General features: G+C 38.9%; 1 protein-coding gene across 5 annotated transcripts in view; it reads right to left on the bottom strand.

Moving 5' to 3' along the window:
* The window catches only part of PPIL2 (peptidylprolyl isomerase like 2), a 74,336-nt gene that overhangs the window by 28,470 nt on the left and 31,051 nt on the right, over positions 1-14,815 (bottom strand). For 4 of the 5 annotated variants that reach the window (XM_052797868.1, XM_052797869.1, XM_052797870.1 and 1 more), the window contains 3 exons: positions 14,555-14,715; positions 12,943-13,018; positions 11,622-11,728 (listed from right to left, as the gene is read on the bottom strand). In XM_052797868.1, coding sequence (XP_052653828.1) covers positions 11,622-11,728; positions 12,943-13,018; positions 14,555-14,715 — 344 coding nt within the window. The remainder of the gene's footprint in view (positions 1-11,621; positions 11,729-12,942; positions 13,019-14,554; positions 14,716-14,815) is intronic. The other variant, XM_052797872.1, reaches the window with a different exon arrangement.

The following is a 14,815-nucleotide window of genomic DNA, read 5'->3' as shown; positions in this document are numbered from 1 at the left end:
AGTTGTTACAGGCCTTGAAAATATCCTTATTGTTGTATGTGCTTGCAAGTAAAGCCCCAGCATGAATTGCAATGTCTGTAAATGAACACACACAAGACTTGAAGCCTCTTTCTGAAAGACACTGATTCACTTGGCATTGGTATTACATCATTCTTGGCCTGAGAGCTGCAGAGAGACAGGGTGAGACTGAACCACGCAACCTGAAGTGACTTAAAAGCAAAAAAATAGGGCAAGCCCAATTACAATCATTTAAGGATGAAATAACCTCTATCTTTTTAAAAGCAGATCCATAAAGGTATTCATCTGGAACCATACAGAACTTCAATTTTCTGTATTTTCTCATCTGAAACACAATCACTCTCACCCCTCTTTATTGACACTGTCTCTTAATTATCCAAACAAACTCTACCTGCCATTATAAATTCTTCACAATGATTCCTTCTTAATTACTCTACACAGATATAGACGACAGTTGTCAGCTTGGCCATAACTGGAAAAATGAACAAATTCTAATGCAATCTTACATCAGCTATTATCTCAGATTTCCTATATAATTCATTACTGGGTTAAAATGATAATGGTACCATAATGGGTTTATGGTAGAATGCCACTAGGACATGTATTTCAGTAGCATCCAGAGGGCAACTCCTAAGTAAACATATTCCATAAAAATTGTTTCAAGCAATAGGAGTTTTTCCTACAGTTTCAATGTTTATAGCACATTTGAAATTTTTTCTTTGAATTGGACATATATGCTTGAAAATAATCTTTGTACATAACCTTTCAAGTAAAATTCAACCCCTGAAGAATCACTTGTGCAGTCTATGCTTCGTTTATAAGACAATATCATACCAACCTTGATCCTAATGTAGTGCTATTAGTTATAACTCATGAAAAATGTCACTAAGGATAAAAATAAGTTTAAAAAATTTCTTTATGAATCAGAAATGGAATCAGCAGCTTTTAGCCTAAGGCACTTTATCTCATGAGAACCAAGCACTCTTTGGAGAGACATAGTTAATAAGTTCTCTGGGGGGAATACAGCAACCTGTAATTAATTTTTTAAGAAAAATGAAATCAGGCAAAAGACTGAGTCCCCTAGGAATACATACCAAACCGTTTTAAATTTGCACAAAGTTGATAACCAAATACAGATTTCCTATTTATTTTCAAAACATGATTTATAAAATATACATCAGAAAAACTGGCTCTAGTAATGTATTTTTTTATGCAGGACCTATGCTGACCCTTCTCTCTGAATGGATTTCTAGTTATATACCTTTTCCCAGAAACAAGCTTTTCAAATGCAACTGCAGAAATATTTAGTATACATGCAATAATCATTTCACTGCAAGGTTTTCTTTAAATAATTGCCACCAAATTGGTTCCCATGGTCACCTCATGCATCATACAGATACATTTGGCAGGTAAACTGTTCCTTAGCAACGTTACCATTACCTTTTATGGTGCTTTTTAGTAGACACAAATAAAAAGGTTTGCATTCAATCAGTAATAAATCCCAGTTTCAGTTGGTCTACAATATCTGGCTCAGATTATCTGATTTATTCAAAGCAGTTAATGTTCTTGCCAAATCTCACACTGCCAAGCACATTTCAGACACTTTTTTAAGCAGCGTCCTGTCCAAAGCAGGAGAAGGCTTGAGGTTTATGGGGAAGGTGTAGATCGTCAGTAATGAAGTTGCATTCTGCACTGACCATATAAACAAGGCCAGACTTTGAAGTCTTTGTTCCAACTACAAAGACTGATGAGAAATATATATAAACAAACCTGACATTGTTATTTGAGTGTAAGATCTTGTAGAAGATGTCAGACTCACAGTCTTGGAATGCAAAACTATCTACTTTTTCAGAAACTTCCTCCACACCACTTGCCTCACACCATTTCTGAAGGAGGAAGAGATGGTCAAGGCACCTGGAAATGCAGAAGTGCAGGGGCAATGCTGGTTTCTTGTTGCCTCATTATTGACAATGGGCTCCAGGTTCTCCTTTTACTTCTGGCTGTTCTTGTCCCAAATTGACCTCAACAGCAGCAGCTAACTTTCCCCTCTTTATTCCTTTTACATTAAGCAGGAAATGATTTAAATTATTTTAATCTGCTGACTATGACTTAGGCTTATATGTAAGAAAGACAAGGGACAAATGCTACCTTAATTTGTTAACCTGTTGATCTGAAAGACACCGACAGAAAAAAGGTTATGTTTTAAATCTGCTGCAGTATCTTCTCAGAAGGATGCAGTGACAGTCCTAAGAAGTCAAATTTAAAAATTGTGGAAGACTTTTCTCTCCAAAAAGTGTAGTAGGACAGCCCTGAGAAATCCTCCCTTACTTCAGTCAAGCTGAGATCATGTAAGTGAACGCAGTGTCTCTGTATGATGTCCATCAACTTAAAGACACTTCTCTCTCCAAATGACAGTAAGAAAAACCCCCTTATTAATACCGAAAATTAGTCTCCCGCTCTAACTATGCTCCTTATTTATTTTGTAGATGCCAGATAACTGCCTTTCAACTGTTGAAAATTCACACCAAAGACAAGTGGTAAAATTTTAATAAACGGTTTGAGACAGAAATCCAGAAGAATACTTATTCCAGAAGATGACACAAATGCTTTTCTTGGCTAACAGACATGTATATTAAATGGGGCAACAGCCCAATGGTTTTCTAATTATGTTTAAGTCTCCATGTAGCTAACACACTTAGCAGGTAACTCTACATGGAAATACCAGCACTCTACCAGTTACTAGGCCCAGACAAACTTCAGAATTAAAGACAGATTGCTACTAAGAATGACCATGCAAGCACAACAGTGACAAGAGACTGATTGTGAAATCACGGATACTGGGGAAACACTGACGAAAAGAATATACAATTTAGAAACCCAAAGAAAAACAGAAAAAAACCCTGACTGTAAAGTTCTAGGAGAAGTGCAGATTTAATTTGGTTCCACTTTTAAGTATTAACCGAGCCAATTTTAGTTTCCTTTTTGCCAGCAAGGGTGGCTCCAATCCAGGTAAAATTCATCTCTCTTGCTGCACCCCGAGACCTGAGGGGTAAGACTAACCAAGCCAGGTCACAATCTGATTTCTCAGTTTGCAGCTGTCCTTTCTCATCACTTAAAATGGGTCATTACATTTGTAAAATTTACCTTAACTCAGAATTTGTATTAGGCAGCTGAAGAGCCAACCAGAAGTAGATTCAAAACCTGCAGCGCTCCTGTTGCCAAGGTACAGGAGATGGGAAAGAGAAGAGCTTCTGAGTCGTTGCCATGACTGCAAGGAAGAAGGCTTTACTATGGGAAGAGCTAATAATTTCAAAATGCTTCATCCCTTGAGGATCTGCATGAACCTTGAAGAGAAATTTCACACTAAGGATTCAGAAGCTGTCATTCGCACATCTGTGTAATTTCCTTGTGCTAATTCCACTTCCCTTTTATTTCTTTTTGTCTCTCTAAATTGGATGAACTGTAGCACTTTCACTAAACTACAGAGCCTTGATATATGCTCATTAACCCTATGTTTCAAAGCAGAAATAATCTGAAATAATGAAAAGCTCATTCCTCACAAATTAAAATTGCATTCTACAGCCTTCATCTTATCACACAAATGCCAGAATCCCACTACTAAGAGGCATGAACTAGTGATGGAAATTTCTAAAGCTTCAAAAGCAGCCTGCAATTTTTTGAACATAGATCTCCTTTAAAATGCAAGGTGGATTTTGTTTTGCTTTAGTCCATTTACACACCTTTTTTTTTTTTTTTACATAGAGCATTTTCACTCTTGTAATTATTGATTCTAGCAACTCTTTTAATGCGTGAGCCCATAAAAAGCTGATTTGGTAAGGTTTAAACTCAGTTCTCCCTATCCCTTTCAATCTCCAATCCTCACAGCCTACCCATCCCACAGGAAAGAACCTGCCCTAATAAAAGCTTGGCTTTATTTAGGGCTTAGTCAGAGGCAACTGTAATGGAGCAGTTTCAGGAATTGCCATCTATCAGGTGCAAGTGTCTGTTTCCTCCCACTAAATCATGGAAACAAACTAGACATACAAATGTTGTCAGTGCATTTCAATGCATAATACTGTACTGGAAGGCAATTTAAGCTACCCTACTTTGCACCAATGGACTAGGAGTACACTCCATTTGTTTCAGAGCAAGAGGGACAAGAAAATCCCAAACTCCACAAAGCCCATTGCAAAAGCATGGGGAGAATTTCAGTGCGGGAAGCCCATGACATTTCCTGCAGGAGAACATTTACTATAGACCTAAACATCACCCCCTGCCAGCTCCACTTTCCTGCTAACAGTTCCCCTACGTGCGAGAGGGGTTGAGCCGGTGACAGGTTATGGTGGCAAACAACAGCTGCCTACGGTGGTTCAGTTCAAAAAAGACACAGTTCATATAAGGGACACCATTCTCAATCTGGTCATACAGTGAGCAAATGTGTTTGGGTCAATTTGTGATCTATGATAAGAAGAGCACAGTTCCAGTGAGAGAGCACTGGGAGAGATGAAAGCATTAGGGCATTGTGGGGTAAAACAATTGGCCAGACTCATATTAAAAAAGAATCAGAACAAGCAAACTATGCCTCAGGTAATAGATTGCTGACTTGATAGCAAATATTTGCCTATTTTGCTACCTCAAAGCCTCAAAGTTTGCTTAGAACAAAGAGCAGAATTATTGCATTCTCATTACACAGAAACCCACTATAATTTAATTAGCTATTTAGCAAAGATTCCAGCAGATAGCTAAATTTCATTTTTCAAAGGCATTTCTTCCACAGTACTGACATTAATGATGCTACCGAGAACTTTCAAAGTCTGAGCAAGATGCTCAGCTTAGACAAGATGCCAATAAAAAAATTACATACTCCAGTTTTATTTTTCACTTTTTTGCAAATACAGGGACAATCAATCTGTTTAGCTGAGCACAACTCAAGTTAAACAAGGCATCTAATTCACTCATCTGATTTGTCAATGTTAACTACTAGCTCTCCAGAGGCACAGTCATCATCCTTAGCCACGGTCATTACTTTTCCTCTAACTTTTATTTATTGCAGTGGTAGAAAAGAAAACAATCCTCTCCCCCTGCTCAAATTTGTCAGTCACATGATGGTTGAAGAGCTTGTCAGACAGTGCGATGCAGGGCTGGGTGCTGATAAGGATGGGGCTGACAAGCATGACATAGCACTGATAGGTAAAGTCTAAACGAGGATGCAATTTTAATTGCTTGAGCAACCTCCAGCAGCTGTAAAACTTGGGAGTATCACAGGTTCCGTGGCAGCTCCTTGGCATTTCGTCAGTCTGCAACTGACTGCACATAAATTCCACCTTTTCAGAAGACGCAACCTGTAACCACTTCCACACTAGACAGTGAAGCTCTGGTAGCTGTCAGCCTCCCAAGGTCACCCTGCTCTCATCAGAGGAGCGAAGGTACAAACAAGAAACATGTCAGAGAAAGATGAAGAGCAGCAGCTGTGTAACTCCAAACCGCCCACCTCATCCTCGGGTTCGGGATCACTAAGTGGCAGACACAGCTGGTATGGGATGCCTGCACCGTCAAATGTCAAAAAACAAGCAACAGAATCCAATAACAATCGATTCCCTCCCCACATACAGCTTGTCAGGGGGGCTGGGGAGGTAGAAAGGTCCAAACGTGCAAAATGCTTTCCCACTGATTACCCAACGCCAAAGGCTGCCAGGAAACTATGCAGAGACAGCCAAGGGCAGCAAGCCCCATGGTGCAGGGACAGGTTCACAGGGAGGTGGCTGAGCACCTTCCTCAACTCCATGTTGAATGTCCCATTCAGGCATGGGCAGGGAGGGACATCAGGGACTCTCACTGCCTCTTCACTGCTGCAAAACAGCACTGAGGACAAGCGCACGATAGCAGCATCCAGATAAGGCATTTCCTACTAATATCTCACATGAAAATGTTTCTCCTTTCTCAAGCATGGCTGTTATGCCCCCGAAGTTAAAAATATTTAAAATATTAGCTTCTAGTCACTTAAGAACAACCTATAAGCAACCTGTTAATCAATATGGCTGTGCAGAGCCATTCTACTCACAATCACACAGAAGAGCAATAGAACTGTCTGCCATTGTAGCACTTTGAGGAAAAATAACAACATCCTCTCTAACAAACATTTTTATCCAGCTGTTCTCCTACTGGAAAAGAACAGTTTTGTTTGTTTTTAGTTTCTGTTGACAAGAACTTTCAAAGTTGGAAGTTGCAGCTCTTCCTACAATGACCTATTCTGATGAAAAAAAAAAAGAAATAAGTAATTTACAACCATGCCAAGACCACTGAACTTCATCCCTACAAACATACTACTGAATGAACAGACACTGGTAAAACATCAGCCAGTTATTTGCCAGACAGTGCCACGATGATGCTGACAGAAAGTGAGTAGAATGGATGTTTAAATCAGAAAGAAAATAAGATATTTGGGAAGACGGGAACCTCGTCATGCCAGGAGGTCAAAGGGTTTTTTCAGCAACTCGCTTGTTTCCCACTGGAAATGGATAAGTTCACAGGCTTCTGATCTTCAGAGCAGTCCCTCACACAAAAGGAGAGATGATTTCAAAGAACATGGGCTGGATTACACATTTATAGATCACAGGCATATTTAACAGGTCAGAGGGCCTCAAAAGATTAAAACATCAGTGGTTGTAGAATAATGGCTTCTTCAGATAGTTATGCCAAGACATCATCATTAAGCAGAGTTTGCCAGGTCCTAAAACCTCAAAAAGCATTTGTGGAGTGCTGGATGGAGCTTTGAAATCCATCTCGTGTTCTTCTTTGTTATGCCAACTTGCCCTTAAACCTTAAAGTATTAAGCCTGAGAGAGACAGGCGAATTTACAAAAACTGTTGTGGCAGTTACGGATTAGTATTCAATTACTGCTATCGGCTTGTGTTTAACCACCAGATCATTATCCCAGAGTGACCACTTGTATGAGGAGAACTCAAAAAAGAGAGAAGGGAGATAGTACACAAAATCTCTTGTTCATCATTTTGACAGGGTCTTCTGGAGTGTTAAATTTTTTTACATATATATATTTCCATGGCAAGGAAAATAAAAAAGTACAAGCCCTGAACAAGAAAGCCTCAAAGCAACCTAGAGGCAAAGGCAGGTACAGAGACTAGGAGTCTGCTACTCTGTCTATTCTTATGCAGGGCTGCTGATTCCAACAGGCAGCCCAGGTTATTTGTGCAGCTCCACTCCAGCAATCAGGCATCTGTGATACATGTTACTGCCCATATTTATTGCTCATTGTGAAATAAAAAATGGGATGCCACTGATTTAAAATCCGTAACCAAATGACATAGCCACATCATGCAGCAAGTCTGTGGCAAAGGCACAGAATTCAGGGTTTACTAGCTCCTAGTTCTCCACTCTAGCTATTACAACACACTACTTTTCTACTCCCTCATCCAAGTCAATTTGACTTTGCACAGGGTAAAGCCTCCACCCTGCCTTAGGAGGCTGCTCCACCACCTACAAGATATAACTGCATCACTATAGTGACTAATACAGCAGAATACACATGGATGATATAGACATTTGTTCCCAGCAGCATCCTGATTAAAGCAGCTAAAAGGACTTGAGGAGACTAGAAAAATCACAGTAAATAAAATACAAGAAATCCAGCAACATTCATTGCCTTGCATCATTTATTTGTCTGGCAATGCATAAGACTAGAGCTGAAAGAATAACACTTGTTGGATGCTGTTAAATCTTCTGTACTTGCCAGAATTACTTCTGGCAAGTACAATTTTTGTAAATTTGTTTCCAATTAGTGTATACAACAAATGTTGCTTATGCCCAGCTGAACTCGGCTTCCTGGAAAATGGCCCTAACAAATGGCCATCAGATTAGTCCCCATCAGGAGGAACATACTGTATCTGAATAAGAAGACTGAGAGAAAAACAAATGGCAACAAAGAGTACTAGGCACACCACTACAATGCAAAGAGAGAACAGTAGTGTACCTTTGCTCATTTGAGGCACAAATTCAAAAGGATGGAAAAAAATCCAGCTTATCTTCCAAAGCCTTTTTATTGCCTTTTCTCAGGTCAATGACTTAAACCACAGATCATCTTTCTGGAACCTAAGTGAAGTTTTCTGATGCTCTGAAGAAGTAATTTCAAACACAGAAAATACCTGGATTCTAGCCCTATTTCATGCTCTCTTTCTAAATCCTGTCACAAAGTAACTGATGACTTCAATCACACTGCAGCACTGATTTCCTCCCTTGGATCAATACAAAACATTTCTTGATTAGGTTTTTGGTGCTAGGACGAATCCCATCACTATCAATCTTATTGATTGGCACCTTAAAGTACAAGTATATGAAGATCCCTAGATTTATTTTTAAACAAAAGCTTCCACGTGTACATATGGACTGAACTCCAAACAATTCATACTGCCAGATAGCTCACAGAAAATAGGGGAAAGAAAGAACAGGAGACAGAACAGCTGTGAAGGGAGAGAGAGTAAGAACCCAAGCAGCGTACTGAAGACAAAGAGATACTGGGTAGACTTCAGAAGCAGTGCAGACTGCTGAGAGCACAACTGCAAGAATATTTTGCTTAAATATAGCCCATAGGCATGAAAATACAATCGAAGACTCAGTTGACATAAACTTTAAGACAGCAAGTATGTCACTTGCTGTTCTCTATTTCAGCAAGAAGACTTCACCTCAAAGTGTATATTGAAATCTAACCTGTAAGACTATTTTAAAATGTAATTTGAATTTTGCAAGTTCTACCTCCAGACACAGGTATTCATTTGTGATATTTATATAGCAACTTCATCCTCAAGCTTCCTAAAGCATTTCACGATCATGTATTTGCAGTACTGTGCAAATACAACCACTGCTAGGGTGGCTTCCATAATAACTAGAACACAGGATATCAGTCAGCAATTAAAAAAAGGAGCCTGTCGTCAGGTCAAGACAACAACCAGGCAGGCAGTGTTCACTCTTTAAAAAGCAAAGCTAAGCACCACTGTAATATGGCTTATAAATCATATACTTGCTCCTGCAGTTGTACTGCTTGAGAGAATAGATGTATGAATTCCCCAAATCACACACAGTTTGTCTGAATTCAAACAGCAATGACAACCTAATACTGTTATTGGCTCTCTCACTCAGTCAAGTAGCACAGTTCTGCGTGCCAAATCCAGGGGTCCCAAATCTGCTGGTGATCTCAGTGTGTATCAATACAGTACTCTGGGCTGAAATTTTTTTCTCCACTTCTTTCTGAAAAGCTGGGGTACTACCCATGCCGACTATGTTAAAAAATCATGAAGGCTGAAAAGTCAGGCACCAAAAAGCCTGTGCAACATTAATTTGGGCGAGCATTATGATACAATGCAGTTCCCCCTGACTGCATTCAAGGACCTTACCCACATTCTACACTTTTGCAGGAAAACCAAATCCTGCATATAAACCATTTCACTACATAGTTCCAAATAGCTCCCAGAACTGGTTCAGCTTGCGCACTGAATAAGCCAGGAGAGCTGATAAAAAAACTCAGCATATGATTAATTAAGACTATTACCATGCATATTCACAAGCAGAGTGAACTGGATGTGTTTAGAAAGGTTTGATTTTGGCATTTCCCCATTTTCTATGTCTGTCTTTGCAATCTCAATAGATCCATTGTAGCTGACCTGTGTATATGTTTGTAAGATGTCTGCACTATCTGCACTAAGCTACCTTATGTGCCTAACCTCAGTGTGATTCAGGAAAACCAAAGTTAGAAGCACAAACTCCTTATATAGTAAAGGGAGAAAAACAAGTGCCTCCCGGAAGAACTGATTTAATAGACCTAGGATGATGACCTAAAGTGGATGTTGTGAAAATCTCCTTAAAGCAGCAAGTTTTTCCTACTTATTCTAAATATATATCTTTTTCCCCTCTGCAGTGCCAAAGGTCTGCTTAATTCACACAGATTTAATCGACACAAAGAAATGAAAGAAACAGATGGGTAGAGGCCAATGTTCAAGCATGTCTGTTTGTGTAAAACAGTGCACACTTCCAATGTGTATATGAGGAAGCAGTGTGTGTGAAAGGGAGATGAATAGGAATTCATTTGGAAAAAAGGAAACACAATGGATATCATACAGGAAGTTTATAATGGGCAATTGAGACTGGGTCCTTGGGACTGAGTGACACTGGTCACTCATGTGGCCAAAAAACCCACGCTGATAAGAATAGCTGCTGTCAGCCTGCATTAGCCAGGAGCCAGTTTGAGAACATATGGCAAAACAAATGATTCAATGCAATCTGCTCATTCTGCTGCTTCCCCCAAATATTGCTGTACTAACATCCTCTGCTTTTTGCCTTATTACATAGTGTTACTATTTAAGAGCATGGAAAACACCTGTAGGGATGACAGAGACCTACAGAATTAGTAGCATGATAGGCTGCTGTGGAGATTCTCATACTGTTTCCATAGATCAGCTTGAGATGTTTACACATTATCCTGCTCCTTACTCACGCAAGAGCAAGGAAAAGAAGGGAAAGCTAGCAGGCTTGTCCTTTTTCTTTCTCCCAGGCAAAAAAGAATGCACTCTCCCAGTGCATCTCTGGATTTCGCACCAGGCACCCCAGCTCCTAGCCAGCACCACTGTCCTTAAATTCTGTGAGAGTCACAACAAGCAGAAGTTTTACCATTTAAACTCCTATTCACATCCTTCAACTTCCTAAACCATCTATTTTCAGGCCTATAATCCCCTGAGATGAAAATCTCAGTAAACAAAGGAAGGTTTGGGCTTTTTACATTGAAAACTTCTTTTCCTTTTATAGATGTGGTTGTACACATAAATAAGCAAGCACACTAGCAAGCAGTGACGTCTGAGACATCACTGTCGCCACAACTCATCCGTCTATCATAAGTTTTGCCATGTTTATTATTTTAAGAGCCACAGATTTCCACGAGAAGCAGACTGTATTGACTGTAAAAAACTCTAGTCCATTTTTTTTTAAATGAATGTTTACCTCTTAATGGCAAAGGGAAGATGTTTGAAAACAGGGACCTTCAAAACTGAGACAGCAGGAAGCAAAAAACATATTCTAAGATTTTCATTTAGGTTTGTTCTGTAAAGCTCAGGATTTAGAAGTAAATCTAACCATTTCTGGGGATCTTAACTACATGTACTCAGGCAGACAGACTGCTCTCAGTTTCACTGAGGTTCTTTTCCTGGTTCTGCCAGTAACCTGGTGTGTAACCTCGGGTTATTCTCTCTTCTGTGTGCTCTTCTTTTTTCTATCTACCTTCCTTGTCACTGTTTGGGTCACTATAATCCTGACCCTTTGAAGCTCTAAACATGTACCTTGACATGTTGTAAGTAGTCCACTAAAATGTATGGGACTACTTACAGAGAACATTTATACATATAGTAGTATAATATATAAAATAATGTATATACATTTTACAATGGAGTTTTGTGTATGTATGAAAACACACCAAAACAACTGAAAGCTAGTTATTTGTCCATATCTATTACAACTACACACTATTCCTTTCTTTGGACATTTCCATTGCCAGCTCACATTCTGTTCATTATCTAGAGACATTCATCTTATGGGGCACACAGTACCATATCACAGTGCAGCTCCAAGTTTAAGTCTCCTTTATTAGTGTGAAGTCGCACATAGCCCTTCTTCTTCACGTATTTGTATCTTACAACATCTTCTTCAATGGCAGCTGTATCAAAGCAAAAGACAATAATTAGCTCTCTGGAAGCTTACTCACTGATCTTTAGAAATCATGAGAAAACAAATTGCTAGATTCTACTGTCTGACCTCTTCCCCTGGGGTACTAGGTCTTCAGGGATTGTAGTCTGCAATTTATCTATGATAACCTCATATTAATCTCTGTGCAAAACACTTTCCATTATAGAAAACCACCAACTCCTCGAGAGCCAACAATATCATCTATATTTTTAAGTCACAGAAGCATTCAATATTACAAACTATAATTTTCAAGTAATGTCTACCAATCACGAAAGTTACTTTGAAACCAAATTGTTTCTTGTCAAAGTTGGAAGCCAAGCAGGTAGTCATCAGTCAACCACAAATTGCTGACATATGAGGACCTACCCAGTTCTGAAAACAAATGAAGCTGTTACTGGAAACATTACTGGAAAGTCAAACCAAAGGATTAATCTAGGATGTTTCCACTTCCATTTTGTCAAAATGTCCAGTTAGTCAGATATTTTCAACACTCAAAGAGTCACCTGCAAATCACTGTAAGCCACTAAGTAAAGGAACTGAACTTGGTAAAAGTAGTTTTAGCAATGTATTCAATCTTTGCCTAAGTGTATGACATACTTCCTACATTTTAGTGCCAAAAGCCAGACCCTTCTTTTCAACTGGGAATACTAATCACTCAGCTATGTAATCAATATTCAAATTAAATAAATTCTATACATTTGTGTTTAGGCTGGAGAATGAAAGAAAAACTTTATTGTACTAAAGTGCATTTTTGTGTAACCTTGAATAGCCGTCAATCAAAAGTTATCACCACAAAATTTGCTGTCATTCTAACCAATACTGGGTTAGGCCAGGAAGGGGGTAAAGATTTTGTGTGCTATTTGAGGAGAGATTATACTTAATTCCTAACTTACATAAGTGGATATCCCATTTTGTGGTCCCCAGGCATAGAAAATACCTCGTTCATTTCAGTCCAACATAAGTAACTGCCATTCAAAGACAAAGCTAATTTATAATTGCTCCATTATTTTCAGAATGAGCTCACTGGAAAGTAAGGATATATCTACTCAGGGAACACATTTCCGTGGCATCAGTACTGACCAATTATCAATGCATTCCTTCAGTCCTCATAAATGTATGTGTGCTAGGAAACACATTTAAAACTGGAAAGTAAATAAACAACTTGTAGCTAGGTAGTTCTGGTACCTGCTTCGTGGGTAGTTTCAGGCACCATTGCAGTGGAGGTAAAGGAAGCACTTACTGCTCCAGTGGAATAGTGAGCCTGTTCACAGAGGAAAAAGCAGGAGAAAAAGACATTAGATCTTAGAATTTATCTACTAAAGATACTATATACTAGAAACACATAAATGTCATCCTTCTGAAGGCAGACTTCTGCTCTAGCTCCTATAGAAACAAACAAATGCATGATGCAGCGATAACTCTCTATCTGTTACCCGTAATATTTGCTCTGATGAAACTCTAGTTAAGGCTGCCCATGTGCTGAGCTGAAGGGGCTTATTGCTTCCACTACAGTTTAATACATCATTACGCAAAGATTCTATTATCAGAATTTATTTGTATGTCCACAGGTGGAGATATGAAAGGAGTACTGCTGGCAAGACATCTGTAAAATTCTCCAACGTTGCTGAGTAAGTGGAAGGAAAATCGAGTGAACCGCAGAGGTACGGTGGAGGAAAGCAAACCACCCACCCCCCTCCCACACACAGCCCTTCTGCATGCAGAGGCACTGTCCCATGGTTCCCAATGTCTATTTTGAGCTTTGTAATTCTCCTGCAGAAAGGAAATGTGAACGTCACACATGGATTTTGTAGTAAATTACAAAGATCTAATAAAGAATTAGTAAAGAATACAGGTCAGGCCAATGCTTTGTCAATAAGGTTACACTGCATCCTATGCAAGTTTATAATTATGCCCATCCACATCATTACCTGACAATCTGACTCTCCAACATGTGTAGAGCTCATCGTTGTCTCTCACCTCTTTTTTTCTCCCTACATCTTTTGTTTTCTTATAACACTAAGATGCCCTGAAAAAGGGGCAAATGTGATCCTACTCCATGGTCACATATACTCCCTTATCTGTCACTAAGCCTCCTCATTAAAAGCCATATGCTGCATTGCTATTCTTTTTCGTGTAAGTGTAATCAAAGCATGAAGACACAAACATCCCAGAATTATTAAAGGAAAGAAGAATACTGTGTCTTGCCCATTAAAAACAGCCTTTGATGTAGGAAATCTAGATGCAGATGAATTGTTTCTCTTGACAGCCACGAACACACAGTAACATGCACCTGGAAGAACATCCTTTAAAATATTCCACTAAAAATCCTGCATTCTAGTGGAAAAAGATGGAGAAGCAGCTGTGGATGATTTATATATTTGACCACACCAGAAGTGATTCACTTGCACAGCCCTTAAGGTGTGTTCTCTCTGCCAATAACTGCAGGAAGCAATAATAACACAAATTCAAAGCAAGAGATTACAACCTGGGAAAAAAGGTTCTGCCAACATATACATCATAACCACATCATAAAGATTCTTCCTTCTTATTGTGCTCCATTTCTAAAATGTTTGGTCATGTACAATGATTTAACAAAGAGAAACTCACTGACACATACAATGTATTTCTAAGGAATCCCAATGATTCTTATATTCTCATCTATGACAAATTTCCATGTAACAGAAACCAGAAGGAGTAGTGTCTGTTTATACTGCAATATGGCCTCTAAGCTGAAAAACATCTATTACCATTTCTGAAGAAGTCAGTCAGCGCCAAACTACAAATTAAGTCAACTTACTGCATTCAGTTTATCCACTTTCTTCTTTTCAGGAGCCTTCATAGTAGCTGCTAGAATATCATCACCTTTGAATTCCTTATAAAGCTCCAGTAAAGTCTCTCGGGTCTCTGTATTTGTATTTTTTAAATAGTAAGATGGATCTAATTTTGCTTTTTCTTCATCTAGATAAGACAAAGTTAAATCATTCAGAGTTAAAAGAAGAATTCTATTTTGTTCTCCTTCAGTTTATTACATATCTAGTTACACAAAAATCTTCCTGAT

The sequence above is a fragment of the Harpia harpyja genome, chromosome 9 (genome assembly GCF_026419915.1).
Source record: "Harpia harpyja isolate bHarHar1 chromosome 9, bHarHar1 primary haplotype, whole genome shotgun sequence".
NCBI classification, from domain to species: domain Eukaryota; kingdom Metazoa; phylum Chordata; class Aves; order Accipitriformes; family Accipitridae; genus Harpia; species Harpia harpyja.
Note: the sequence above shows the minus strand (reverse complement) of the source record. Positions and strands in the feature narration are given on the sequence as shown.